General features: G+C 47.1%; 1 protein-coding gene across 10 annotated transcripts in view; it reads right to left on the bottom strand.

The window, feature by feature from the left end:
• Positions 1-27,795, bottom strand: part of SRGAP2 (SLIT-ROBO Rho GTPase activating protein 2) — a 94,859-nt gene that overhangs the window by 50,767 nt on the left and 16,297 nt on the right. For 4 of the 10 annotated variants that reach the window (XM_068996095.1, XM_068996096.1, XM_068996104.1 and 1 more), the window contains exons 3-5: positions 14,994-15,140; positions 12,341-12,533; positions 4,239-4,401 (exon numbers count right to left, since the gene is read on the bottom strand). In XM_068996095.1, coding sequence (XP_068852196.1) covers positions 4,239-4,401; positions 12,341-12,533; positions 14,994-15,140 — 503 coding nt within the window. Of the gene's footprint in view, positions 1-4,238; positions 4,402-12,340; positions 12,534-13,389; positions 13,440-14,993; positions 15,141-27,795 lie in introns of those variants that run through there. The other 6 variants (XM_068996099.1, XM_068996102.1, XM_068996103.1 and 3 more) reach the window with 4 other exon arrangements.

Raw genomic sequence — 27,795 nt, 5'->3', positions numbered from 1 at the left:
TGTGTTTTAAACCCAGCAGGGCCAGGGAGCAGCAGGGCAGACAGATGCTGAGTTGGTACCTGGCTCAGGTCGGAGGCACTGCCTGTCCTGAGGCCCCTCTGCACACAGAATAAATCTGCCTTTCTGCCCATTAACACTTGCCAGTCACTTCACAATTTCTTTATGTAAAAATCTGTCAAACTGAAAAATATCAGTTCAAGCACTGCTCAAAGTGACCAAGGTTTCTCAGTCTGTTCTTTTAAAAAAGGTGATTTCTTTTTTCCTTCAATTTGAACAAGATTATCAGGCTGCTTCTAGGAAAATCTCAAAGAGACAACACAGAAAGAGTGATTAAAGAGACCAAATTAAAGAGACTGCTGCTCAAAGGTCTATACATGTATAAATAATCCCAAGGGATCCCACTCAGAAGATACATCTGGAGGCAAGAAAACCTGGTAACCATGCAAGAAACAGGAAGGTTGTTCCATGCAGAGAAATGAAGAGTCACATTAAACAGAGAGGGCGACAGGGGGATAGAGGGAAAAAGGGAAATCAAAGCAGGAATCAGCTCAAATAGGAGAATATTTTGGGAAAAAAAGAATATATATATAAATATCAAAACAGACATAGATACAGAAATGTAGAAATAAATAAAGGGGCCATGCTGAAGGAGGATAAGCAGGAGAAATCAAAGGAGATGAAGGAATGAAAAGGAGCAGACATCAAAGCAGGATGAGGAGAGGGAGAGGTGACCGGAATAGCAACGCTGGTGGCACCGGGGCTGGAAACTCCAACCCAGTACCAAAGGCAGCCCTAAATCATTAACTCTGCCCAAACAAGAAAATACCACCTCCTCCCCAAGGTGGAACAATTTGTTACCAGCACAATTCCCCCCTCGCCCAGGTTTATTTGCTGGAAGTGTGGTTATTTCACCATTTATCTTCCTTTTCGTTGGCTGCAGCACAGAATTGCACTGACACCATCCCTGGGGGCAGACAAATCCCAGATTCCCACTGACAGGACCGGGATTCATCTGTGGGACTGTCAGAGCAGCCGGTCCCTGACCAGCAGCATCTCCCACTGACACCTGGAAGTGTTTCCTCAGGAGAAACCAAAACAAGGGCATGGAAAAGTACAGAATTCCTGCACCTCAGCTGAGAGCTTCCAATCCAAACCCACGTTTGGGGCACACAGCTCAGACAGGGGAAGGACTGCAGGGAGAGGGACCTGGGGAAGCAAACAAACCCCAGAGGCACGGGAAGAAGCGGCTGACACAGAGAGCTCATCCAGCAGCACTGCAGGGCTGGCTCTGGCAGCAAACACAGCTGCTCTTATCAGTGTAGATAGCTTTGAAGTGGCTGGCAGGCTCCCATCCCTCCCTCACACAGTCAGGACCCTCCTCAGTGTCCCAGCCTGGGCAAGGATCTGTGACAGGACCTGCATCTCCTCGCCCCAGCACAGGGACCCTCTGTGAGACACAGCCACGGACCAGGCTGGCTTCCCAGGGTGCTGGGAACCCAAACACTGCCAACACAGACCTCCCAAAGCCCGTGTGCAGTGCAGGCAGCCCTGCTGGGATGCTGGAACTCACTGAGCTCCCACTGACAGGAACCCGTCCATGCTCGACCATCAGCCGTGCCCTTTGCAGAGTCCAAGAGTGACCACGCCAGACTCTCACCCTGAGCGTTCTCCACCCCAGCCTGAAGAGACAAAACCCACGCTGCCACCACTCCTGCTGATGTTCTGGATGCAGGAGGAGCTGCTGGCCCCACCTCAGGCTCTGTGCTGCTCCAGCTCCCTCCGCTTTCCCCTCCTCACCGCCACGAGGCCGTGCTCCCTTCCCAGCACAGCCCTTATCACGCACACCCAGCCCCTGTGCTGCCTCCAGCCTGCATCACAGCTGTGCTCTGTCCTTTGAAAAGCTCTCCACACGCTGAGAGATGCAGCAGCTCGAGAGTTCAGCGACAAAAGGGACCTCAAGCACCTCCTTTCTTCCCTGCCTGTCCTCCCATCTCACCCGCTCCATCCCAGCATGACACAAACACTGATTTGACAAAAACGGCCCTAGGAGAGGATTTTTATGCCTCAGGATCTGCTCTGGAGTGCCCTCAGCAGATGAGGATCTCTGTGTCACCATCCTCTCCACATCTCCTGGCATTATTTAAAACGCAGTGAGTACTTCCCAAATGTAAAATGGTAGATTCCCTATCAACACCTACAGAAAGGCAGCCTGGCTTTGCCAGCAACTTCAGCCACTTGTCCCTGATTTTAACTCAGGAGAAGGCAAGAAAGTGGAAAAGGTCCCAATTACTTAAAGTTCAGAGATGCTCTGACAACTTCTGTGCTGCTTTGGGGCTACTTTACAAACGTGCCCCAGAAGGGGTTTACAAATGGGTAACATTTCTTTAAATCCACGGACTGCAAAGCTGATTTGCAACACTTTAATCACACACCTCATCTGTTTTCTAGCCTGCAGTACCTTCTGTACCAATTCACACTGCTTCTTGCAGCTCAGGAAGGGAAGAGACTCAAGTGAAAAAGCACAAGCAGGTCCACATTAGCCAAATTTCTCTATTTATCAGCTGCTACCAGATAACAGAGGATGCAATTTTCGGTTTTAACCACCCAGCACAAGTGGAGCAGTAATCAAACACCTGATTTGGCCTTCAGCCAACCTGGTACTCCTGGCAAACAGCCAAACAAGTAGTTGGGGATTTAGCAACAAATGCCCTTTTGTTTGCACAAATCAATGTGGAGTTTGCCCTTGGCCTTCGAGAAACAAAGCAGAGACGTATTTTGCTGTTGATTGGCTATTTATTTGTTTTTATTCAAGTCCTGCTGCCCAAAATAAAGCATAAACACGGGTTTGCCCTGGTTTATAAAACACAGTTGCCCTTTCCAGCCAAACTGGGATAATATCAATTTCCAAGTACTGCTTTGCCAAGGCACTTTCCAGGCCACCTTGCTCCAGCACAGCCCTTGTTGAAATTCAGCAAGGAGATTACTCCTCCTTTGGAGGGATTAGAGGAATTGAAGAGTAACTGCCATTCAATAATCCCATGTAAGTATCTAATCAACCATAATGTAATTACCAGAAAGTTTTAAAAGGTCAGAAAGGCCTCAGTGTGACATTACATGAAAAGGAGAAGATTCCTCCTCCGCTCGGGCAATGACTCAAAAAAAAAGAAGTACAAGAGGAACAGAATGTAAAATGGGATATACTTTTCATCCTCCATTAAAAACTCAAGGAACAGGCAGGAGAGAGGGAACACCTCAGATTTCCATTCTCCCAGAGGAATCACACCCACAAGAAGCTGCTGGAACAGGGCACAGGCAGGCTGCTCTCCAGGTAAGACACAACAAGATGCTGCTCCTTCAAGTGCATCTTGACATGAAGCTTCACACACAATATCGAGCATTGTTCATTTTCCAAGAGCCTAAACAAACTGCTTTTCACAGGCTTCCTTTAGCTCTTTCAAGCAACTGACAGAAAATAAGAAATAGCTGAACAATCTCTCCCTTCTCCAGGCCTTGCTCGAACAGAAGAACCTCCCCAGGCTCAGGACAGGTTGCAGGGAGTGGGAGAGGGGGCAGAGAAATAAATGGCTTTTCCAAGTGAAGGCTTGCAACGACTCCAACACGTGAAGCAGCAGATGCTGCAGCCATGGGCAAATCTCTGCAGGGACCAGGCATCACCTCTGAACAGCACTTCCAAAGCCTCCAGATCGTGTTTCTTTTAACTGCAAGAACAGATTCCTAATAGGAAAACCCTCCCACACTGTCCCACCTTCCTTCCCAGGTGGAAATCAAGGGGACAAGGCAAACAAAAGAGACCTCAGCTGTGTTTTCTCCTTTTCCCAGAAAAAGATAATACATCCTTTTATTATCTAGCATAGCAGAAATTCTCCCTAATTTTTCTTTTAACAGTAATTTCTCCATGGCAGATAAAATTCTGTCTTTAGAGGGTTGTTCTTGACTAATGTTCAGAGTTGAAGAACTGGAATGTTTCTGCTTATTTAATTAAATGTTCAACATCCATTCAAAACTGTGGAACAGGCTAAGAGGAGAGAAACACAGCCTTAATTTAGACCAACAAATCTCAACTGGCTGCACTGGGGAAAATGACTGAAAAAAATCAAAGGTAAGTCAAGCCCAAAGAGGAAAAAAAAACCCCAATAAATCGACCCACCAGGAGTAATAGCTGGAATTGCATTTTAGAAGAACCAAAGTAGAAGTTCTGTGCTGTAGCACTCAGTTACCTTCTTGAAGAGGCGTCCTGAGTCCTCGCTGACCTGGACAAAGCGTGGGATGATGTTGTTGAGATAAATGTCACTGAGGGTGGTGTGGTCCCTGCTCTCCCTCTTCACCTGGTTGAGCAGCAGGTTCCAGCAATTCACTGGTGACAGCACATTCTGATCCTTCCTACGGGGACACAAAATAGCAACAATTGGACAGGATTCTACCACGATTCTGGATCTGTAAATGCAGCTGTGGGGTGGGTGGGATGCTGAGGAGCAGAGAAAAATACAGAAAACACACCCTCCGTTACATCTCCCTACATTCCCACGAGCTTTTGCCCCCCAACAAACAGATCCTGCAAATGCAAGCAGCACTGTGCCAAATGCAGGCTCTCATTTTTCCCTTTGAATCCAGGATTTTGTGCATAAATCAGAGCCTGAGGCAGGGCAATGGCTCCAGTGTCTGACAAAAGGTTTCACAGTCCTGTCTCAAGCATTTGGGTCTTAACCACAATAAAAAAAGATTTCAAGCACCCAGAGAGCTGAACAGCGTCTGCATAGGAAACAAAATGTTGTGTCTCATGTGCAAAGCCCATTAAGTGGAGGCATCTCTATCTGTCCCCAGCCACAGACAGCAGCACTCCTAAAAGCAGCTTTATTTTCTCATCTTTGAACTTTCCCCACCTTCTTTCGGCTGATGCACCCAGCAAATGAGCAGCACAAAGGGCAGCAGGGGAGAGGAGGGGAACCTCGGTTTATTTGGGTCAGCATTTCATTTACTGGAAGGAGTAAGTTGTCTCTCAGGGCAGCATTTCATCCCAGATGAAAGCTGGGATCTCACAGGGTGCCCCAGCAGCAGATCCAGGTGGAGCCTTAACAACATCATTTACTTCTCTCCAGTTCTGTTTACCATTCATTTACAGCACAATAATATTTATCTAGAAAAGAGTAAAACCTGAGGGGCAAAGCCAGAGCTCTCCCTGATTATTGTACACAACTCTATTGGATTTTTTTTCCTCCTAAAAGAAATGCAGTTTAATTTCCATTGAAAAGGGAATATTCTGCACTTGAAAGGACAGCAATCTCTGCTGCAAGAAACGCCTGACATTGGCAAAATGGGAAAACTGAGCCAGGGCAGAGTTTCATTACCCTTCTCATGACACCAACAGTTGGATTTGTGCTGCAATATGGATAATTTTAGATAAAGGGTTTCAGAACAGCTGATCTTGATTTTTTTTTTAATTATTTTTTCCTTAAATAAAAAAATTGGAAAGCTCAGGACTGACTGCAGCTTGTGAGCCGGGACTGCTTCACCCACTGACTCAGTCTCTGCCCTCTAAAGCTGGCAGAGCTACAAGTGAAAATTACCCAGCTACCATGAAGAGTTTGGGAATGAACCGTAGGAACAAAAAACCCTCAGACTCTCCACCAGCTGTCCAAAATCCTGCCTCAAAACCCCTCAGAGCCCATTACTGCTCCAGCATCACCAGGAGCAGCCTGGAGGAGCTGGAAGCCCCCAGCACCAGGAGTCCTGGCTCCAAGAACCCATGGGAAGGAGCAGGGAGCAGCCAGGAGCACCTTCCCTAAGGAAGTGGAGCCCCAAGGGGAAGCAGGAGAGCTGCAGGAGTTAACTGGACAAATCCCAGCTGTCCCAGCCACAACAGCCCCAGCTATTCCAAGGCAGCAAATAGCAGGGATACCAGGAGCCCGTGGAAAGGCTGGTGAGGGCAATCCCTGGTGTCTGCTGGCGCCAGATGGGCTGTTGACACACTCCGTGTGGTCACACATGAAAGGCCATCCTGCAGGGCAAACTCAGCCCAAAGCCCACACGCTCCCAGTGCTCGGCCGGGGTTGTCACCTTCGGCATGAGCAGCCACACACGGCCAGATTCTCATTTTAAATTCCTTTAATTTCTTGCTGTCTCTTGGTTTCACTAACCCCTTCAGTGCCTTGCTGAAATGGGCTCTTGCTTTCGTACAGACCCAGCGTTTTCGCGGTAAGGAAGGGAGGCAAAACCACTCCTTAAGTATTTGCTGGTGACAATTTTCCCAGCAAAAAGCAGATACTCAAGGCAGAAGTGAAACAGAACAGGAAAGATTTGCTTCAAATCTCCCAAGCATCCTTTAAAACTCCACACACCTTAACTTTTAAAGCACCTCTGGAACTGCAGTTTCTCCTGGGGTGGGACATGGGCGCAGTTTTCCCAACTCGGAGCAGGAGTTCTACAACTGCTCACAACAGAACCTCTTCAATCCTCACCACAGCAGACAGCAGGGAGCAAACTGTGATTCCCATTAACCATTTCAACTCTCCAAGGAGCTGGGAAAGGCACTCTGCTCCTAGCTCCATGTCACCACAGAGGAGGGATGGAAAAGGGAAGGGAAGTATCAATAGGGACTGGTGGGTAGAACCATTCTGAGCTCCATTCCCACAGAATGACAGAGTCCCTCTTCACCCTGGACAGGTAAAACTGATGAGATCAACCCAAAAACTTTAGGATGTGAATATGAACTTTCCCCAAAGTGCTGCTGCCTTCACACCGATAACTTTTTGACTCAAACTTCCCCCATGAGGAGGAAAAGGAAGAAGATGCCAAGATCCAGGTTTATTTCAAGCACTATTTGTCCTCGTGTAAAGATGGTGTGATGATAGTGAATGTGGAGAGTTTATTTAGGTTAGCCTAAATTACAGCAGATCACAGCAACTGGGGCTGGCTGGGAGCAGGAAGAGGAAGCTGAGCACAGATTTTTAGGGAACCACAAACGATGAAGCCCTGTGGTTTCTCAGGTGTTATCTTGATCGGGTCCTGTGCAGCTTCCACTTCAAAGGTTTCAGCTGGGTCTCAGAAAGATCAGAAGGGAAGATTGAGTCTCAAGTATCTGAAAAGTCTTAATTAAATTACTCATTCATACAAGGGACTTGCAGACAACCCAAGATTTATCTGCTGTAAGGCAAGCAGGGGAGAGCGACAGACGCCGGTGACACTGAGTTGGGCATTGCAAGGAAACAGCAGAAAAACTGCCTTACAAAATATAGTCAAATTTTAAAAAATAACCAATAACAAAAGAAATAATAAATTAATTTTTTAAAAAAAATCTGAAACACCACCCACAAACCAAGAACAGGAACCCCGTGTTTCCCTAAGGAGTACAAGATGAAGGAATGAATCAGATGAGAATGAAAATATTAATAAATAGAAAGGCTCTGTCCAACCTGGCCTTGGACACTTCCAGGAATGGGACAGCCACAGCTTCTCTGGGGACCCTGTGCCAGACCCTCCTCACCCTCCACCAGGAGGAATTCCTTCCCAATATCTCACCTAAATTCCCCTCTCAGTTTGAACCCATCAATCCTTGTCCTGTCACTCCAGTTCCTGACGAAGGGTCCCTCCCTCTCCAAGGAATGTCCCACTGTCCATGGGAACAGAAAACTTCCTTGCACTGAATGAGGCATTTAAAACAACCCTTGAAGTCTCCTGTTCCACCTCCTGATCTCCCCAAAATACTCAGATTTTTCCCAGATGTGTCCAACAGACTTTTCCAAAGCTGGTGCATCCCAGGACAGTCAACTCTGCAACCCCTCAGAGCTGGAGCCAGGCCAAGTGTGAGAGCAGAGATTTAATTGTTCCTCTAAATACTCTTTCAACCCTCTCTGAATTTTGTCCTCTGCAGGGTGCTCTGGCAGCAGAGGCTACAATCACACCAACGTGGTGTGACACTGGCATCACTGAGATGATGAAAAAACAGCACAGAAATCCTCCCTGAGGTTTCACACCCGTTCTTGCTGGCCATGGATCCCCAGCTCTCTGCATTCACAGAGGTCACGGAATCAATGAATGGTTAATGCTTACAAAAACCTTCCAAATGGGGTTATTTGACAGGCTCAGAATAAAACGTGCAGGACTCAGTTTCAGCAAAAAGAACCACAAAAATAGCCTATGACAATGCTTATTATTATTATTAATAACAATAATGTAAGTGAAGTCCACGTGACCCAAATGCTTTTGTCAATTCCTCTCTCACAACCTGTATCATCTCTGCTTCAAAGAAATCATTTTACTTTTAGGCAAACTGAAGTTGAACTTCCCTGCAAGCTGCTCATTCAAATCCACATCTGATTTGCCCTGACACAGCTCAGTGTTAACTGCAAATTTTGAGAATTACAAGCATGGACATCCATGCTGCTCCCTGCCCTTCTCTTCCAAAAGATTCCAGTTATGAACATCTGTTGTTTACAAGTGCTCAGCCTGAAGGTTGCCAGACTTATTCTGCATCTTCTACTTCAAGGCAAAGGCTGCCAGAAAGCCATCTGAATTTCATGCTGGGATATCCTGGACATTCAGCTCTCCAGCTGACAATTGCTGCTCAGGATCCCGCTTCCAAAGACTGTCTTGATTTAAAATATGGCCTTAAAATAGCATTGTCTCTTCTTTTTTTTTTTTTCTTTTTTTCCTTTTTTCTTTTTCCATTTTCTCCCTCAAAAGCAATCACTCAAGATTTGCCATGGTTTTCATATTGTTGACTGATGATTTGAATAGGCAAATGCCTCCAGGACAAAAATCACATGAAAAAGGAGAACTGCAGCCTGAGGTTGAAGGTCCCAGGGTCTGAGAGCAGTGGGACAGAGCCTTTTTTTGGGGCTGGAAGTCACACCCAGCCCTGCAGCCTGCAGGGACCCCCAGACCCAAGAGCCACGTGTGAGATGGATGCTCTGATTTACACCTTAGGTACCAAAGCTGGGGCCAACAAGCTCCTGTAACAACCACAGTTATAAGACTTGGGCTTTGAAAGGGTGTTTCCCAACAGATACTGAGGGATATACAACATATACACCAAATATTGTGGATTATTATGCCTTTTAATAGCCTCTTCTAACTGAAAAAACCCCACTTATAAAAGAGAAAAGGCACAGTGAGGCCTAACAGCCATGGCAGAGCAGTTAAAAGCAAGTAAAACCTGGGCTGTGTCCAACTGCCATCAACTCCTGTGTCACCCTGGCTAAATCAATCTGTTCCCCTTCTTCAGAGACATCAGATGAGGATAACACACACCTACCCCTGTAAATCATTTTAAGATGCTCCAGTGAAGCTTCAAACTGAGCACTCTGTTGGGCACCCTCTAAGCCCAGCCCGAGCCAGGCTCAGTTTGGTGCCCAGACCCAGCCACCCCCATCTCAAAACCCATCTGGAAAATTCTCCTGCAAGGAAAGGCTCAGAGAACTGGGTTTGTTGGGCCTGGGGAAGAGAAGCTTCGGGGTGACCTCACTGTGCCCTGAAGGAGCTGATGAGGAAGATGGAGAGAGATGATTTACAGGGGCCTGGAGTGACAGGACAAGGGGAATGGCTTCAAATTGACAGAGGGCAGGTTTAGAAGGGATATTGGGAAGGAATTATTTCCTGTGAGAAACTGACACAGGTTGCCCAGAGAAGCTGTGGCTGCCTCATCCCTGGAAGTGTCCAAGGCCAGGTTTGGAGCTACCTGGGATAGTAGAAGGTGTCCAGGATGAGATTTAAGGTCTCTTCCAACCCAAACCAGTCTGGGATCCCACGTAAACGTGGCTGCCTGATCAACTCTGAGACAGCCACATCTAAGAAAAATAAACCTCACTAGGTTTTGAGAAGCCCCACTGCAGCCTGCACCGCCCACACCGCTCTTTCCTCGAAGCCTGTGCTCCTCCCAGGGGGGGGATGGCTGCTGGAGGAAGCCACACAATCCAATTTCAGGGGTCAGCCTGAAGCCTCCTGCCCTGGAGAGCGTTCCCTTAAACGCACAGAGTGCAGCAGTGACACAGGAGCTGCAGAGCAGGAACACACACGTTCACACAAATGACAGGGTGGCTGCCTGACAGATTTCCTCCCAGCCTGTGTGTCAGGAGATCTAAAAACGGGATGTGCCGTGGGGAGCAGGCAGGGAATGATACGGTACCTCCCGACATAACTACCAGGTTCTGGCAAGAGCAGGCTATTATGGGGTATTTATAGGGTCAGAGCCAGGCAATTACAGAGCAGCACCCGCCTGGGCTCCTCTCCCAGCCGTGTAATCCCAGCTCCTGAGGAGCAGGGAGCTGATGGCTGGCTTTGATCAAACAGGGGGCTCCCAATGGGATTCCAGCTCCAGCATCTCCACAAGAGATGCCAGCCAAGATACTCCTCGTGATTCAGGCAGAGCAGCATTGGGGACAGGTGATTACAATGGGAATTGCTTCCTGACGGACCCCTGTGGCATTCTGACACTTCTGACTGGCACAGCCAGCACACAAATGACCAAACAAGTGCTGCATGGACAGCCTGACCTGTGCCACTGCTGTGACCAACACTGCCCACACACCCAGCAGCCTCAGACTTTGTGTTATTTTTCTCTTATTCCAACTCTTGCCCAAATTAATTTGTGTATTTAGGACTCAGAGCTTGCAGGGAGAATGTATTCCGAGAGCAAGGCATTTTTCTGGCAGGAGCAATCTGCTGCTAAAGTAAGTGAAATCAGGAGCCTGAGCAGCACCAGCCCTCTCACTGCAAATCCTGCAGGATTCTCTTCAACTCTGATCAAAACTTCCACGTTATAAATTCATTCTAAATCCCCAAACATAAGGTAAGTTCTATGCAACTTTCTCAAGCTGAATATGAAAGTGTTTCTGATGGGATGTTTCATACCACATAATATGAAGAAAATCACCTCAATTTTCACCAGAAATAACAACAAAATCAACTGAAAACACCGATCATACTGCAGAGGAAAATTGTCATTCAAGCCATCATCTCTTTAGTGCCATCTTAGAGGCACGTGCAGGATGTGCACAGTTTATATTTGTAACAATGCTTTCCCTCTAAAGGAAAAGAAGAAATCCTTCACACTCTGACAGGTCTATGGATATGCAGAATAACTCTTCCCCAGTCTGTCAAACAGCTCTGCTCTGGAGCCAGGCTTTCCTCAGAGTGCAGCACAACGTGTGCTCTAAATGAGGACTGAAGTGAATGACATCAAAGCTGTGCAGACAGGAAACTAAAATGGTGCCTCCTTAATGGCTTCCACAAAAAGAGCTGCTGCTGGAAACGGGAAGCTGCTGTGTCCCCACATCCCTCCAAACACAGCAACAACACAACACAAACACAGGGAGAACGTCCCGACCCAAACAATGCGAAAAGTGACGCTGCACTTTGGGCGGGGGCAGGCCCAGATGGATCCTCTCAGCCCGAAACGTCCAAAGCAGAAATGATTCAGATCCCAAGGCTGCTGCTGCTCCGTGTTTTCCCCAGCTGCTGCCCTGACAACACAACCCAACAAGGCTGAGCACTGCCCAGATGTGAACCACGGCAGCGCCGTGCTGGGCTCACGTGGCCGCGCCACGCAGCCCCTTCCCCACCCACACACCCCCTCCTGCAGCCCCTTCTCCTGGGAAAAGCACCTCAGGAGAATCAGAAGGATGTGAACCCGTGAAACTAGGTTCCATCTGCATCAATCATCCCAGCTCAGGTAAGTGGGGAAGAACCAACATCCAGCAACAAGCCCAGCAGCACGGCCTGACCCGCCTGTAAATGATGCTTCAAGCAGGAGAGTCAAGAGATTGTCAGTAAGGACATGTTTAGATTTTAATGGAGTCCCAGCAGCTCAGTATCCAGGGATTCCCCCACCCACAGTGGCTCAGCTCTCTCTGGAAGTGCTACTGGCCTTATTTCTCTGCTGTTTGAAGTGATAGTAGCAGAGCTGCAACACAACTCCCACACAGAGCGTGTGTGGGATCCTGAAAATGGAGAACTGACAGCATGAACAGATCAGAAAGAGTTTCCCTTCAGAAAACCAAAGCCATTGACACTGAAGGAAATCCTGGTTCTGCTCACCTTTCCCAAGAAAATGACTCCTTTTGCGCATTCCAGTTCTTACATCCCATTCCGATTAACAACACATGACCTACCAGGAATTACTGACATGAAGTGAGCAGCCAGGCTACCCAGAAACAGAGAATGGCTTCTGTGTCCAACACAAACCTGGGGAACGTTTGGCTCTGGAACTCAGAGCAGTGCTGGTGCCCACTTTCCCTGTAACAACTCTCTTTTCCATTCCTGTCCTTAGAAATCAAATTCACAGCAGGGGAAAAAAAGGGGCAGAAACAAAAGGCAAATACTCTACTTGAATTGCTGGTCTTTGGTGCTCCTAGTTTTAGCCAGGAATCTCTCAGCCAACTTCTCCAAATTCCTTGAGTAATCCATCTCAATCTCTGCCTTCTTGCGGAAGAAATCCTGCAAGTCCTGCAGTAACTGGACCCGAAGCTCACACTGCTGGTCAAGGCATTTCAGCTGCTCTACCAACTGGGCACGGATCTCTGCAACAAATAAAAGCACTGCAGATTAAACACAATCCCATCACAGAAAACACCATCACAATTCTCCAGTAAAACATCGTTAAAAAATGTGTTCCCTCGTTAGTGTCAGCCAGGCTCCCTTGTGGTGATTAACACTATCTGCAGGCAGAAAATGACTGGGGTTGCATCTTGGATGCACCAATGGCAGCAAATCCATCCCAAGGCCTGCAGTCGGGTGCACAGCGAAGCTTTGTTGCTGAAATGTGCATCAGTTACAAGTGTCAAGTGCATTTTTGGCATGGGGAACGAGTGGTCACTGCCTAAAAATGTACTGAATCTCTGTCTGGAAAAAGGACCGAATGCTGCAATCCCCCACGTCAGCTCAGCAAATCACTTCAGGGAATTTCTATCAAATTCCTCTGCAAACTACTCCTGATGCAGAAATCATCAGACGTTGCACATTCTGGGACACTCCCCAAAGGCACCAAATTCAGATTATTCACTTTGCTCCTGAGTCTCCAGCTGTGCAGCTCATTATAAACCAAGCCATGAAAGAGATGAAGAAACCCCTCTGGAGAGCGAACACCAGAGCACTTCCCATTAGGGAATCATCTCCAGGAAGGCTCCTTTTCTTTTAAAAATATCTGCAAGTAACATATCTCCCATAAAGCACACATATAGGTGTTAATATTATAATTAATTATTAATACGGATTCATAATAATCACAGCATAACTATTACGAATGTCTCTATGCTAACACAATATTTTACAAGTTTTCAAGCATTTTTACAAACATGAAAGCTTCTCCCATTCACCCTGTGCTGTCTTTATCCCACTGATCCTGCATTTGAGGGACAGAATAGTAAAATGACTCACTCACGGTCAAACAGGGCAAGAAAACACAGCAGAAGTGTGTCAGTCCCAGTCTGAAAATGCAGAAATATTCAGTGATGCAGCCAGCAAAGGCTCTTTGGCTTTTACACAGGCAATAAACTCAACATGCAATCAATAAAACGTGCCCTTTCATCTAAAGGTCTTTGAGCAGTCCAACTCTAGAGATTTGCCACGGCCTGACTGTGAGTGCTGCTCCCTCCAAAGGTTTTCCGAGATGTGTTGTTCCAGGCTGAATCCAGAACCAGCAATAAAACTGCAGGTTTCCAGCAGTCACAGCTTTCCTCACACCTCCACACTGCGACTGCAGGCGCCCACAACGCCATCACCACGAGGGAAGGCGGGCAGGGATCACTTCCCAAATGCAATTTCTTTAAAAATCAACGACTTCACTGCTGATTCCTGAAATACAGAAAATCATGGAGAGCAGCTTGGCTCCTCTGTGAGTTTGTCCCTTTGCCCAGGAAAAAAAAGCCATCTGGACCTCCATGGTTTCATTCCTGCCATGCACTCCCAGGATCAGTTGCCTCGGATCGTGCTCACATCTGCGGGAACAGTTTTAGGGAATCCGGGATTCGCCGCGAACAAAACCCCGCATCTTTATTTTAGGGACTCCAAAACCTAAACCATATGTATGAAAACACAGCTCCCAGTCAGGCCTGCCAAGGAGAAAAAAAAAAAATAAAATCTGCACAAATGTGGGGTTTTCAAGCTTGAAGATGACCTTGATTAGCACTGAATTTGGTGGTTCCAAACTCCTCAGCCTGCGGTACCCAGGGGCTTTTGCTGCAAGGAGGAAATACAGGCAGCAAGGTTGCTGAAAGGGAGGAGTCAACACCCTAATATGGGGGCAAAGCTGGGCAGCTTTATTTATTTTTTCCCCAGGAGAGAATCTTAAAAACCAGAAAACCTGTGTTTCTTCATCAGGAAACACAGCTACAGGCAAATACATCAACCTCAGCTGTCCGTGCGCTTCTTTAACCAAAACCACTCCAGCACCACTGTCTCCCTGGCTCAGGGATGCCCCAGCTCAGTGGGAGGAGTGTGGGATCACCCCAGGCAGGGCTCGGCACCCTCCAGGGATGGCTGTAAGGGTGCTGAGGAGACAAATCCACGAGGAACCCTACCCTGGATGCGCAGGGAAGCACGAACCACACCAGGTAAAATCTGCACGCTGCATTTACCCCAACTTTGGAGATTCCTTTGCTTTTGCACTGCCTTTGTTGTTTGCTCCGTCCCAGCTGGTGTTTCAGGATTGGCAGGGCCTGGGAGGGCCACGGGGAAAGCTGGGATGCTCACACACATCAGGCCCGCCAGCACTTATGTAAAAATTTGCTGCTGATGCTCAACATGTGCTGCACACATTCAGCTCGAGCCCCAGCCACAAACCCCCTCCAGGATTTGCAAGGCTCTGCACAAGTGACAGGTTTAACCAGGGAAACGCAAACCAGACGCCCCCATCCCACCTGAGGCTTTGCCATTAAGACTTTTTAAAGCAAAGGAAGTGATAACAGCACCAATATTGTCAGGAAGGTGGTGTTTCCTTGCTGTTGTCACTCAGTTCTCCTGATCCTTAGCCTGACACTCACCTGCAGGTCTGACACCCAAAAAGGAACATTCTTCAACACAAGAAGTATTAGAAAGCTCTTCCTCCCTTTGTGTCTTCTCCTCCACCCTTTCCTCACCAAAGGGATGTTCCCAGCACAGAAACAACTCTGTGACCTTTCCAGAAGCTACTGGACAAAAGACACTAATTTTAGTAAGTTGAGGACTTACTGAAAGGGATCCCAAAATACCTGAGCAGATCTGGTGTTTTCTGCTAAGCACATTAAGAAATTCAGGATTCAAATGCAGCAAATATTTTGTTTGCCTGTGATGTTTTAATTTGTGCATTTAGGGATTGCTCATCTGCAATTTTTCAGAAGTCAGCAAACCAAACCCCCTTAGCATGGATAAGCAGCAGACACCACGTGTGAAAAGAGGATTGGGGTAGGGATGGCAAACACCAGATTCAGCTCAGGCAGATCATGGTATGACCACCCACCCTCCTCGGTGCCTCAACTGAGGGACTTTTTATGAGGGCAACAACCCAGCAAATTGGACATTCTCCATCATGTTCTCAATTGGAAAACCACCTTCTGGAGCAAAAGTAGAAATGCAAAGGACCACTTCCAAAAAACCAGCAGCTCTCAAAGACAAGAAGATCAGCAGAGCACGAGTGTTTTAATTAGAAAATCAAAACGCAGCTCGAGCTCTCGGGGTGGGACCCTTCACACACAGCTCCCTCGCTGACCAGCAGCAAGAACCAGCAACTTCTCCTCCAGTGTGAAATGCGATATCAGCACTTTTCCTTTATAAATAAAGGCAGTGTTTTGGAGGGGAGCAGTGACAGCTGATCGGGCTCCCGCAGGGAACAATGAGCCATTCAGCCCCGGCTTATCGAGTCCGCGGCGCTGGGCCGGAGCGACGCAACCTTGCTCATCTTTCAAACACACACCCCGCAGTCCTCTGCCACAAAATAAAATCAAGAATGCAGGAATTTCCTGAGGCTTACTGGGCTTTCCAGAGTATAAAGTGCCTGCTTGTTTTCCCACTGCTTACACAAGCAGAAGATATTTTTTTCGGCCCTGCTCCGAGCACATCCCCCGGCGGAGTCGGGGCCGTGCGCGCTCTAACCCGAGGGTCACCGAATTACACGGGACCTTTTCATGTCTCCAGTCACAACAACCACTCCAGTCCTGAACCCACTGCTTCTGCATCTTTTAATTTGCACAGGTTATTAGGTTAACAGCCACTTTAAACACCAAAAAAGCCTTTCCTCCTCCTTTCCTTTAAACCTTGGCAATCCCACCCACTGTGATCATTGAAGACAAGGAACAACCTCCCGAAGACTCTGCTCCCGCTGCCAGTGCTTCAAGTGCCTGAAGGTGAATAAGCACACGATGAATTCAAGGTCAAGATGCCTGTGGCAAAATTAGGATTAAACACCAGGTATTCTTATTGTAAGCCTTGCCCTGTATTGCTGAATTCTGTCTATTGTATCTCAAGCTCACGTGGCTGACAACTACATAATGCAAACATCCTCAGTAGCCTCAGAAAGTTTTCCATCCACTTAAAACAAACCATTTATTCATTTCCATCACCAGATCATAAAGTCACCTGGGTCACCGAGGGACAGACCATCGTATAATCCCGGAGAGCTGCGTAACTTGACTTCTATCCATCCTGCAACCACCTTTTCAACATCCCTGTAGCATGCAGGAGGCAGGTCCAGTTTATAATGAATTCAGGGGGTAAGGAAGGATCTTCTGCCTTCTATATTTTAGTCACATTTGTCATTCCCTGCCCAGAGAAGCTGTGGCTGCCCCATCCTTGGAAGTGCTCAAGGCTAGGTCGGATGCAGCTTGGAACAACCTGGAAGGTGCCCTTGCCCATGGCAGGGGGTGGAATGAGATGAGCTTTAAGGTCCCTTCCAACCCAAACCATTCCATGATCCTCAACATCCTCAAGCCACACCAAACACAGCATGTTTCTGCAGAGCTCCTGACAAGAATTTGTGTTTCCATCAAACAATTCCAGCAGGAGCAGGGGGATATACCCAGTGACCGAGACTGCACCTTGCTCGTGTACAGCATGCAACCTCCACCTTCTGAAAAAGAACTTCCCAAACATGACTTTTTAAGGCTTAAGCATCCTATAAAGCTGGAATATGGAACCAAATCTTCTGTACCAACTTGTTCATTCTTCCACAGGTCATGCAGGGACCTAAGAAAGGGCGACCTCAGACCCAAGAGCCCTCCTAGCCCGGTCACCTCATGCACTCTAAGCAACGTTCCTGCTCCAAGCAGGATCACATCCCTCCCTAGGAAGGGTTTCAGCTCTTCCCAGGGGTAAGCTGGAACCGCTCTAACTGGATAGCAGCAGGGTGAATCACAGGCTGCCAGCACAGGGCACCAGGAGAAGGCACGAGCAGCCCCAGCTGCTGCTCAGTATCTCACCCATCTCCCTGCATCCACGCCGTGGCTTTCCCAAGGAGTCCCCGCCCCTCTCCCGAGTGCCACGCTGTATAAAAAGATGACAAGCTTGGGAAAGGAGTGGGATGGCAGCAAAACAGAACCACCAAGCCCCAGCTCCCGCCCAGATGAAACAGCGACGCTCTCACCCACACGGACCCGCTGCTCCGAGCAGAGCCCAGCTCCAAACCGGCCGTGCCCGAGTGGTCCCGCAGCCGGCCCCTTCCCATGGCAATGCCACGGGACCTCAACGCCAGCAGGACCTCAACACCAGCCCGGGGAAAGCAGGACCCAGGCAGGAGTGGGAAGGTGGCAGCCAGCACTGGTGTGTGGCTCAGTTATCCCTACTAAGAAGGAATCACACTCGAGGAGCACTGAACTGCACACCCAGCCTAACATGAGCTTATCTTTCAGGCTCCTCACAGCACAGGAAAGGCAAGAAAGGCCAAAATGAATTTAAAAATCTCCACTTCAGACAAAGCTGGAGCAGCGATTTTAGATCTTGTGCCTCATCCTTTTTTCAATCCCCATCTCCTGGAAGCTGCCATGCGCTCGGGTGCTGAACACCAGAATGAGATGTCCAGGCATCCCCTGGGGAGACTCCATGGAAGTCAAATGAAAGATTACAGCTGGGTTTGAAGCCAACACTCCATTCAGCTTCAAAAAGTTAAAACCATCCAACACTACAACTTGTGAGTAAAAGCAGTAACTGTTTAAATACACAACTTTAGAGAATGCGCTGAATCACATATTTTGACATGTTCTCACCACATCACTAAATTATTCCCATTTCCCCTGCCATCACATATGAGAGGCTGTACTCCAAGAGTGAAGGACTTGGTATTTCTGACTATTTTTATTGGTACATGATTACAAACAGGGCTGTGACTAATGACAGGCCCAGCCCAGCAACCCCAGTGTGGCTGGGAGGTTTAATGACTTAGAAAAGCCTTTATATATTAACAGCGAGAATTCCAGTGAACAAGCTGTGTCACCAGCCAAAAGCTGTTGATCATCACAGCCTTAAGAATCTCCCTGGTAATCTAAAAGCTCGGCTTTGAAGTGAAAAGGAAATACAGCCTTTTGTTTAAGACCAGAGCCAGGAGGGAGATTCAGGTTCATAACCACTGTAAGCCCTGGAAAAGGTAAATATTCTTTCTACAGCCAGATATTCCATTTGAGGAATAATAGCAACGGGTAACACACACTGACAAGAATCCCTTTGTAGTTATAAATATATAAACAGAGCTGGAGGTGTTGGGAGCTGAAATTCTTTCCAACAGAGATTGATGAAATCATTTTGAGGTGCAAGACGAGTGCTCAGAAATTTGCATTAATGAAGTGAAAGAAGAGGACGCCAGACGTGCTTAAAAGCAAAAATTAAGGCTGGTCTCGGTCTCAGGGAAGAACTGAGGACGTTCAGCTTTTATTTCCTTACCTACACCCTAATTTATGTGCATCTGTAATTCCTTGGGGCTCCCAGCTTTTCCAGGCACCACACAAGTGCCGCTTGCAGGAGCGTGGCAGCCTCTGCCTCGGCCTTGGGTGATGCCTCAGCACAGCTGGGACCTGGAAAACTTGGAACTTTATAAAGAATCCCACTGGCCACAGCAGCCTGGACATTGGTTGTCCACACTCACACAAAAAAAGCCAAACCCAAATCATCTGATATTCCCAGACTGCAAACTGATGTGAGGCTTCAGACCTGCAAAACTTCTAAGTAAATGCTCAGAATCCTGCAATTAAACATGTTGACAAAGTTGCCAAGGTATTTAAGCCATGCAGTATTCAAATGAAATATTTAAATTTTTTTTTCTGTCTCATGGAAGGTCCCCTTTGCTATCATCAAAACACAGGCCATGCTGTTGACTTTTGGGGAGGATGTTTAAAACCAGAACCCAGATTAAATTCCCCTGGGCAGGGATTCATAGCCCTAATGCCAACAGCAGAACGTGAGCAATTCCTCCAAACAACCCTGATAAGGGTAACATGTTTGAGTACATCAGGTAATAATACTCTATTTTTAGCTTCTACAACTGTTTATTCAAAAGAAATAAAAGTTTATCAATACATTTCAAATACCCACGTGCAAACAGCAGGAACACTGCAGCTCCTCCTCTCCAGGAAGTTTCACAGCTATTTTAGGATTGTCTGTACTCAGTTAAAGGTTTCCCCCCAACTGACACCAAGCCAAAATAAAAAAACCTCAGGCAAAGCTTTGTTTATGCTTTCCCACTTTATGGATGCTGGAAAAAACGCCACGGGCAAGTAGTAAAACTACATTTTATCACTGTTTTGCAGCACGGAATTACAGAATAAACAATTTAAGAGTCATTCTGACACTATGGACTATTATTGCAATCAAAGACAACACACACACATCCTCCAGTTCATAGTTTCAAGATTCAGGGAATAATTTTAACTAAAAAACCTCTTTGTAGCCTCCTGTAGTGAGCACCCCGAGTGTTGTGTGGCCCTGGGAGGCAGGAATTGCTTTGGGAATTACATTCTCCAAACAACTTTTTAATAGTTATTTCAATGCTTTCCTCTCCTGCAGGGTGACAAAGCCAACACTGCAGAGATGGCCAAAAATTTGGTGAATATTTTTAATATAAAGGGTTTTTTTTTCCCTGCTTTAGTTCCCTTTCTGCTTCTGGCCCAGGGCAAACCAAGTCTCCCTGCAGCACCAAACTCAGGTATTTTCCATCACGCTCCCCCCTACTGCTCACCCAAACCTTTCTCTCAGGAAGAGGAGAGTCTTTCCTCAAATCCTGCTGTGTTAATCACATTAAAAGAAAAGCTGTTATCAGTGCAAGGAGCTGGAGATGTGCTCCCAGACATTACCAACAACAGGGAGTAAATGCAGCAAGCAGTGAAGCTAAGCATGTGCTGGACACATTTCCAATCCAACTGCTCCTGATTTCTCACAAAGCCAAGGCTGGTTATGACTAAAATGTGAAATGTCTCTGGATCCTTTCGGGGAGGGAGGGCAGGAGTGGGGATTTCCAGCGGGTGTTGCACAAGGATCACGCTCCAAGGAAGGGAAGTTTAACTCCTGCTCCTCCACCAGCCCCTGGCCCACCCCAACCCCACCACCCTCCGCTTCCAACCCCACTGACACCACTCTTTAACGCCTTAAACACCACAGAAGAAGTTCTGAAGGAATGGAACATCCAGTTCAGGGAAGGCTCACGAGCAGTGACCAACCCCGGGCCTCCCCAGGGAGCATCGGAGTGCGAGGATGAATCCGACTGCCCCAAAAGTGTGGGAAACCTACAGAAACACCCTGCAGGAACCACTGTAATCATTCATTTGCAAGCCATGAGCTGCCTGGGCGTGGGGAGGGAGGGAGCCAGGGCTCTTCCCTTCAGATTTGAATGAAGAATGTGGCACCGCCGTGCCCACAAAGGACCTCGGGTTCCTTTGTACAGGGAGAGGCTGCACTCGCTCTCAACAGAAATCTCTGTTTATTCCAGAATAAACCCAGCAGGAAGAGGCAGCAGAACAGGTCCAGGAGAAAAAAGCTGAGTTAAGATGCTGCTGATCTGGAGCAGCTCCTGCTCCTCTGCTCGGGAACATCCTAGCTCTGTGCAGGACCTCCTGGATCCACCTGGAGCTGTGCCAGGGGGGTTGGACGGATATCAGGGCAAGGTTCTTCCCCTAGAGGTTGGTCGGGCACTTCCCTCTCCCCAAAACACAGCCCTGGAGTGATGGGTGGCAAAACTCTTTGCAAAACAGCCCAGAAATAATTTGGTTGTCTTTTTGTTTTGCCCCGAATCTCTGGCGCGGAAAGGTGGATTTCAGGGTTAGGAAGAAGAAGAAAAAACCCAACCCTTTCTTATTTTAAGAATAATTCTGGCACGTTTCTCCCAGCTCCTGTTTCTAGCAGTTTCTGTTGTGCTGGCTCATTTTAGAGAGAGTTTCTGTCTGCAGCCCTTCACCTCCCTGTCCTTCCTCCTGGCTCCACACCGTAGTAGCTGTTTAGTAGCCACAACTCCAGCCTAGAACCTTACCTACGCCTTCCTTCTAAGCGTTAAGATTTCCTCTGCTGCTGCTGATTAAAAGAGAAGTTAAACAAGGGCTCCTTCTGCCTTCCAAAATTTCTCCAAGTGTTTCAGCTGTGCCGTGTCAAACATTGTGAAGGCTTTATTTTAACGGTGGAACAGCCCTAAACTGAAGTGAATTATTCATCAGAAACGTGTAATGTGATCATTATTTCTGGCATTTCCCATATGCTCTCGGTGCCTCAGTTCACCTCAGGAATCCCAATTTCAGCTCTCTGCACATCCCCAGAGCGCCACATTCCAGTGCTGCGCACACAGACACATCCAGAGGTGAGAATGCAGCAGCCACACACACACAGACAGATGAAATCCTCCACAGCACTAATTATTTCTTCAGGAAAACAGTCCAGGGATGGATCAAATTCCCCAGACCCAATTCCCAGCCGCCTCTGCAAAAACTTAGTTCATTTGATATTATAATTTTTTATTTATCTGTCACGGGGGCTCAAAGTTTGGAAATGCTAAAGAATGTGGGATGCAAGAACCCAGAAGCAGCATTAACGTGAAAAATCCCCATTTCTTCCCCATTCACAAGACCTGAGAGTTACTCTCTTGCACACGATTATTTCATGCAAAGTAACATCAAGTATATTTGTCAAATGAATAAAATTGCTAGAACAAAAGTGGCAATTTACAATTTACATGCCTTAATCTCTTCAATTAAAGGAAAATCCTTTGGTGAATTATGTCAGATATTAAGAGATACAAACAGAATGATTAATGCCGGTGTCTAATTGAATTTCACCTCAGGATTTCTTTGCCTCCCTCTCCTCTCTGGTACCTAACATGTTAACATGAATAAATGATTGAGAAAGAAATGAAGAGAGGAACAAAAGGGGACATGTAAACACTCCTCAAGCACAGCACAGCAAACTCAATTTCAAAATCACTTCCAGCAGGCTGCCAAATTCCTGGGCTGTCTTAGGCAGCGAGGGGAAAGTCACATACACGTGGGGTTGGTTTTTTAATTGCATGGACAAGTTTCACCCTTGCTTTGTGTTAAAAAGAACCAACACCAATTCACCTGGAATATTCCTTAAAGATGCAAAAAAAAGGAGAATAGGATGAGGCTTCATTTTAAAATCCAGTAATTATATAAGAGTGAAAGATAACCCTGGGTTAGTCCCACTATTCCAGAGGCATCCTGCAATGAAATCCTGGGGATGAAGACCCTTCCCTGGTGGCACCAGGACATCCCCTCCCAGTCTGGGTCCCGTTCAGATAAACCCACCTGGTCGGTCCCGAGCAGCCCAGCCCGGGGAAGGCCAGCAGCCCGTGGACCTGGACAGCTGAACCATGAAGGATCTCCTCGGAAGGATCCTTCCCTTCCCTCTGGAACACCAGGAAAAGCTCTCAGTCCATGGAGGAGGAGGACAGCGACTGTCCCCAGGAGTCAACAAGTGAGTCAAATGTACTGGAGCCGTCAGCGCCTCCCTGCCAGTCCCGCTGTGTGCGTTTCTGGGAGGTTTTCAGGGCTATTAATTAACCCTGAGCATTCCAGGGAAGGTGAATAATGAGCATCATTACAGACACTTCACAGCTGACTTGAGCAACATCAAAAAGGTCCAGGTTATTTGCCCACCAGTGGACAGTGATGACAGAGCTCGTTTCCTCCAGAGCAGCCTCTCATTTTCCCCACCAACACCTACCATTAAAACACCCATAAAATCAAAGTAACTCCAGCCTCTTTCAGCTGGCAGGAGAGTTCATGATAAATCAGTCTTAACTGTTTGCATAAGAAATCAAATTGGAGCATTGTTTTAATTCAGATATAACACACCTAGAAGCCGGACAGGAGCCTAATTGAAAACCACAAAACACATTTATGTTAAAAAAAAGTGCTCCAGTCTCCCTCTTGCTCTCTGGCTCAGTCTGTTCACATTCAAAAGGAGTTTACACCAGGAATACTCAATGAAAGCAAAGCTATCCCAAGCAGGCTTTTCCTATCCAATCCACAGAACAAATTCCTCCAGGTATAAATATTCAGCTGTGTGAAGTGTCTAAGTGCAGCACTGCTGTCTCGAAAGGAACTCACATTTTACTCCACAGCACCTCTTGTAAAGGAAGAAATGAGTATTTGACAGAGCCTGCAAAGCTCGAATTATGTGAATCATCATTTTTCTATCAGTTTATTGTCAGCTCCAGCAACACCCATTAATCAGCACAGCTTAGACCAGAGCGGGAACAAGGAGATGCTTATTTCTCATAAGCCTTTGTCAGAGAACTGGCATTAAAATTCAGGTCCTCCTTTTTACACACACACACACGTGCTTTATCATTTAGAAACCATTTATACTGCTCCAGCATTTACAATAAATGACTCAAGGTTCAATAAAAGACCTTACTACATACCCTGGTTGGAAGATACACAGGGTTCTGCCCAGTCTTTGTACAGCAGTAACTCCTACAATGAAATTAAAGTCTCCATCTGATTTTTTTTTCTTTTCCTCTCTGATCCCATCCCGGTCTCCCTGGGGAAAAAAATCACTTAGTTCCCAAAAAAAGCTTCTTCCACAGAAACACGGGTGCGACCCACCACACAAACTGCAGCCATCCACTAGGTGTCAAAGGGAGAAACACCCCCGTATTTTACACATATTTGTACAAATAAAACTTAGAATAATTTGAAGCCAGAGCACAGGAGACGGATCCAGGCACTAATGTGGATTCCCAGCACCAGCTGGATAACAGAGTCAACACAGTATTCCCTGAAATGAAGCATCACATACTGCATTTTCCAGGCTGATCCTGGCAGGAAAAGCGCTGGTTTGGGTCTCCTCTGCACAGGTCAAGCTTGACCTGAGCCCTGATTAACTCACTTCACTTTTCACTGGCTTAATGCCACTACACCAGCACGGCGTAGTTCAGTCCCTAGAAATCAGCACTAAAAAGAAAAAAAAAAAACAAAATTCAAATTTCATATTCACAGAATCCCAGACTGGTTCGGGTTGGAAGGGACCTTAAAGCCCACCTGGTTCCATGGGCAGGGACACCTCCACCAGCCCAGGCTGCTCAAGTTTGAACTCAGATTTATCAAAGCCACTTGGACAGGAGGAAACGCAAGCACACGTAACCCACTGACTGCTGCAATGGGTGTGACTTATTTACCCTGCGTGTTTGAAGCCCCAGCCGTGTGCCAGAGGAGCCCCTGAACGAGCTGGGGACAACCCTGGCCAAAATCAACACGGAACGGGAGCAAAGGCTCTGCCACGGCTCCTCTGCCAGCCCCGGCACTGGGAATGTTTGTGTTGGTTCACTGCGCAGGGACTGAAAACAACACACCCAAAATCAACCAACCAGCCCAGCAGCCCAGCACAGACGGGCCAGAAATCGCCAGGAGGCTTCGGAGAGCCCAGGGATTCCTGGATCAACCAGCGCAGTTTCAGGGCAAAGTCAGGGTCAGGTTAGTGAGGGAAGTTTCTCCATCCTCCCTGAGGAAAAAACACGGAGTTAGAGAAAGGAAACTTCCTCCAGAGCCAGGTTGTCCAGAGAGCCAACCAAGCCTGGGATATCCGTGTTTCTCAATCTCATTAATATGCACAAAATGATGAGCATCTGGTTTGGGTTTAGGGGTTTTGTTGGAAATATCTATACTTAGCAAAAGCCTGTGTCAGGAAGGTCTACAAATATTATCTTAACAATACTGAACACACAAATAAATGGAGTAGTAAAACCTCCACTGAGGAAGTTACACATGTAACTTTCAATAAAACTTATTTAAATTTGATTTATATGCTGACAACATCTCAGATAACTTAGGAAATCCAGTTATTGGCACGGCAGAATTATGAATTATCAATACATGACATTTCATAAGCTCTTATTGCTCATTAGGTATATAAATCATTGATGCCATTAAGCTGTGACTGACATTTGTAAATTCTCATGGTGGTGGACCTTTATTTACTATGGAGAGACATTCCTGGGAAGAGCCAGGACAGATGGATTTGTTAGCACCATTTAAAATCCAACACTTTCACAGGAACATCAGAATAACTTACAGAGGGAAATGAGCAGTGAAAGCTTCAGATGCTCTGGTCCTATTTTTGTTTTGTAAAAGCCTGAATGGTAATTTCCCATTAACATGAGAGATCTGTTTTTTCACTCCCATAAAGCCATCAACTCTCTGAACAGAGCAAGTAACCTTATCAAAGCAAGCCCCTGCACCTTCCAGTCTGACTCACACGGAGACCATCTGGACAAAACATTCAGACAAGAGCTTTAAAAAAAAAAACCCCAACATCTTGAAACAAATTGCCAGACAGGATTACACAAAATGATCTGTCGAACGTGTTAGAGACAGCCAGAAAAATCTTTAAAAGCAGACAGAGGGGAGGAAACGTGGATCCTTCTGGGATCCACTTACGGCTTATCTTTTCACCTTCCAGCTTTTCCAGCTATAAAACCCAAGAGCAGATCATGCACCAGGGGTTCCAGGCAGCCTCAAGTCCTTCAGAGTCTCCAGAGATATCGAAGGATCAGGTCACTGTTAGGTCTGAGAGCTGGTCCTGTCCCTCTTAAGCCAGTTCTGGACCCGTTTGTCCAATTCACCAGCTGCTTTTCCCAGTTACACCAGCAATCTCCCAGCACTAACACCGTGCCACTGCTCCCTCCTACCAACCAGAAAGAAAAAATACTCTGGGTATTCTTGCTCATTTCTACCTCAATTTCCCCTGACAGCAATCAGCAATGGCTCCAGCTATTAAATAACCCCCCAAATCTTGGACTTGATTATCCAGGGGAGTTTTTATCCTTTATCTGCCAAAGCAGACACGCTGATCCAGCCAAGGCACTGGATCCAGCTCATTGCACATTTGCCTTTCCCATTAACGAGCCCAGAGGTCATTTGCCAAAGGACACACAGATAAAGCAGACAAACTTTCCACTACTCCCCGACAGCTTAATTACTACCCAGAATCTGGAGCAAGCCATGACAACTCTGCATTCATTTCCACATTTCATTTTTATGACACTCCAACATCTGCAGAGGATGCTGTAATTAAAAAGGAATAAAATTATGGTTAAAAAAAAAAACCCCCACCAACAAACCCTGGACACAGTCATTTGCGTGAAGAACATGGATTACACAGCAAGTACAGATGCTCTGCAGCAAGGGAGAGTCCGTGTGCAAGCTCCAACGCCCTGAATTACACACACTGCTGCAGCCAGGGCAGACAAAAAGGAATTTGAAGCAAACCCCCTGCGTTTCACAGCACCACTGCTGACGTTACACTTGGCTGTCCCACAGCGTGGCTGGAAGCGTGCTCTGTGCTGGACTGGGAATTAATGAGATAAGCATAAGGCACCCATCCTCACAGCATTCCCACATCCAAGTAACCCAGACAGCAAGCCAGAGGGGTAAAGCCTCCCCTAGAACAGGATGTCCAGCTTTTAATCTCCTGAAGTGTAGCTAAGAAACCACTGCATGGGAAGGAAGTCAAGCCAATCAATCTGAAGACAGCCTGGTCCTCTCCAGTTCCCCACCTCAGCCCGACTTGAAAAACTTCATTTTTAGGCACAGTTGACACTGAGCAGCCTTGCAGATGACGGACAGAAGGACTGGGCTCATACAGATGCAGCTTGCATCAGCCACACCACTCAGCAATGCAAATTACCTTCCTCAAACTCGAGAGGCTGCAGAGGAAGGAGTCGAGGTGCCTGGTGACAGCAGCTGCTTCCCCTGTGGCAGCCACTGGAAGCAGAAGCATGTGGCAGCTTCCTCGCCTTAAAAAAACACCTCTGCCCTTAAAAATAAAGCTGTAAGAGAAACTACTTCTTCCACTTGTCCTTTGTAGAGAGGATTTCAGATACCATCCTCCAAGAGGAGAGCTCCAACCCAAACTGCCCGATGGGCACACTCGCCACGCCACCACACACTTCGAGCATTGATTTCTGCTGCAGCATCCACAACCATCCCCATTTAAATTTCAGATCAGCTTGTACTTTCCTTGATTTCACAACACACTCAAAATAGAACGAACAGAAAATTCTTTCCTGAAGAGGTTTCAGTTCCCTCTTTTCAAAACTGCGTCAACGACAGATGACAAGGCTGCTCCTCCTGTGGCACGCTGGGGTCTCCTTTCAGGAGCCATTTCCCTTCAGAACCTCCACTCTCCCCAGCAAAGAAAAACAGTGAGGGATCTCCAATACGAGGAGAAGATGCTGAAGGACCTGTGGCTCTCGGAATTGAAAACATCACAGCACACAATGGCCCGAACGTGCTGCAGCGGCCGCGGCTTTTCATTCCGGCCATTGTCCGCTAAGAATAGCCCAGAGCCCCACGGCCACATTGTGTGCTCCTGTCCACCTCCCTG

This window comes from Aphelocoma coerulescens, chromosome 26 (genome assembly GCF_041296385.1).
Source record: "Aphelocoma coerulescens isolate FSJ_1873_10779 chromosome 26, UR_Acoe_1.0, whole genome shotgun sequence".
Classification (NCBI taxonomy): domain Eukaryota; kingdom Metazoa; phylum Chordata; class Aves; order Passeriformes; family Corvidae; genus Aphelocoma; species Aphelocoma coerulescens.
Note: the sequence above shows the minus strand (reverse complement) of the source record. Positions and strands in the feature narration are given on the sequence as shown.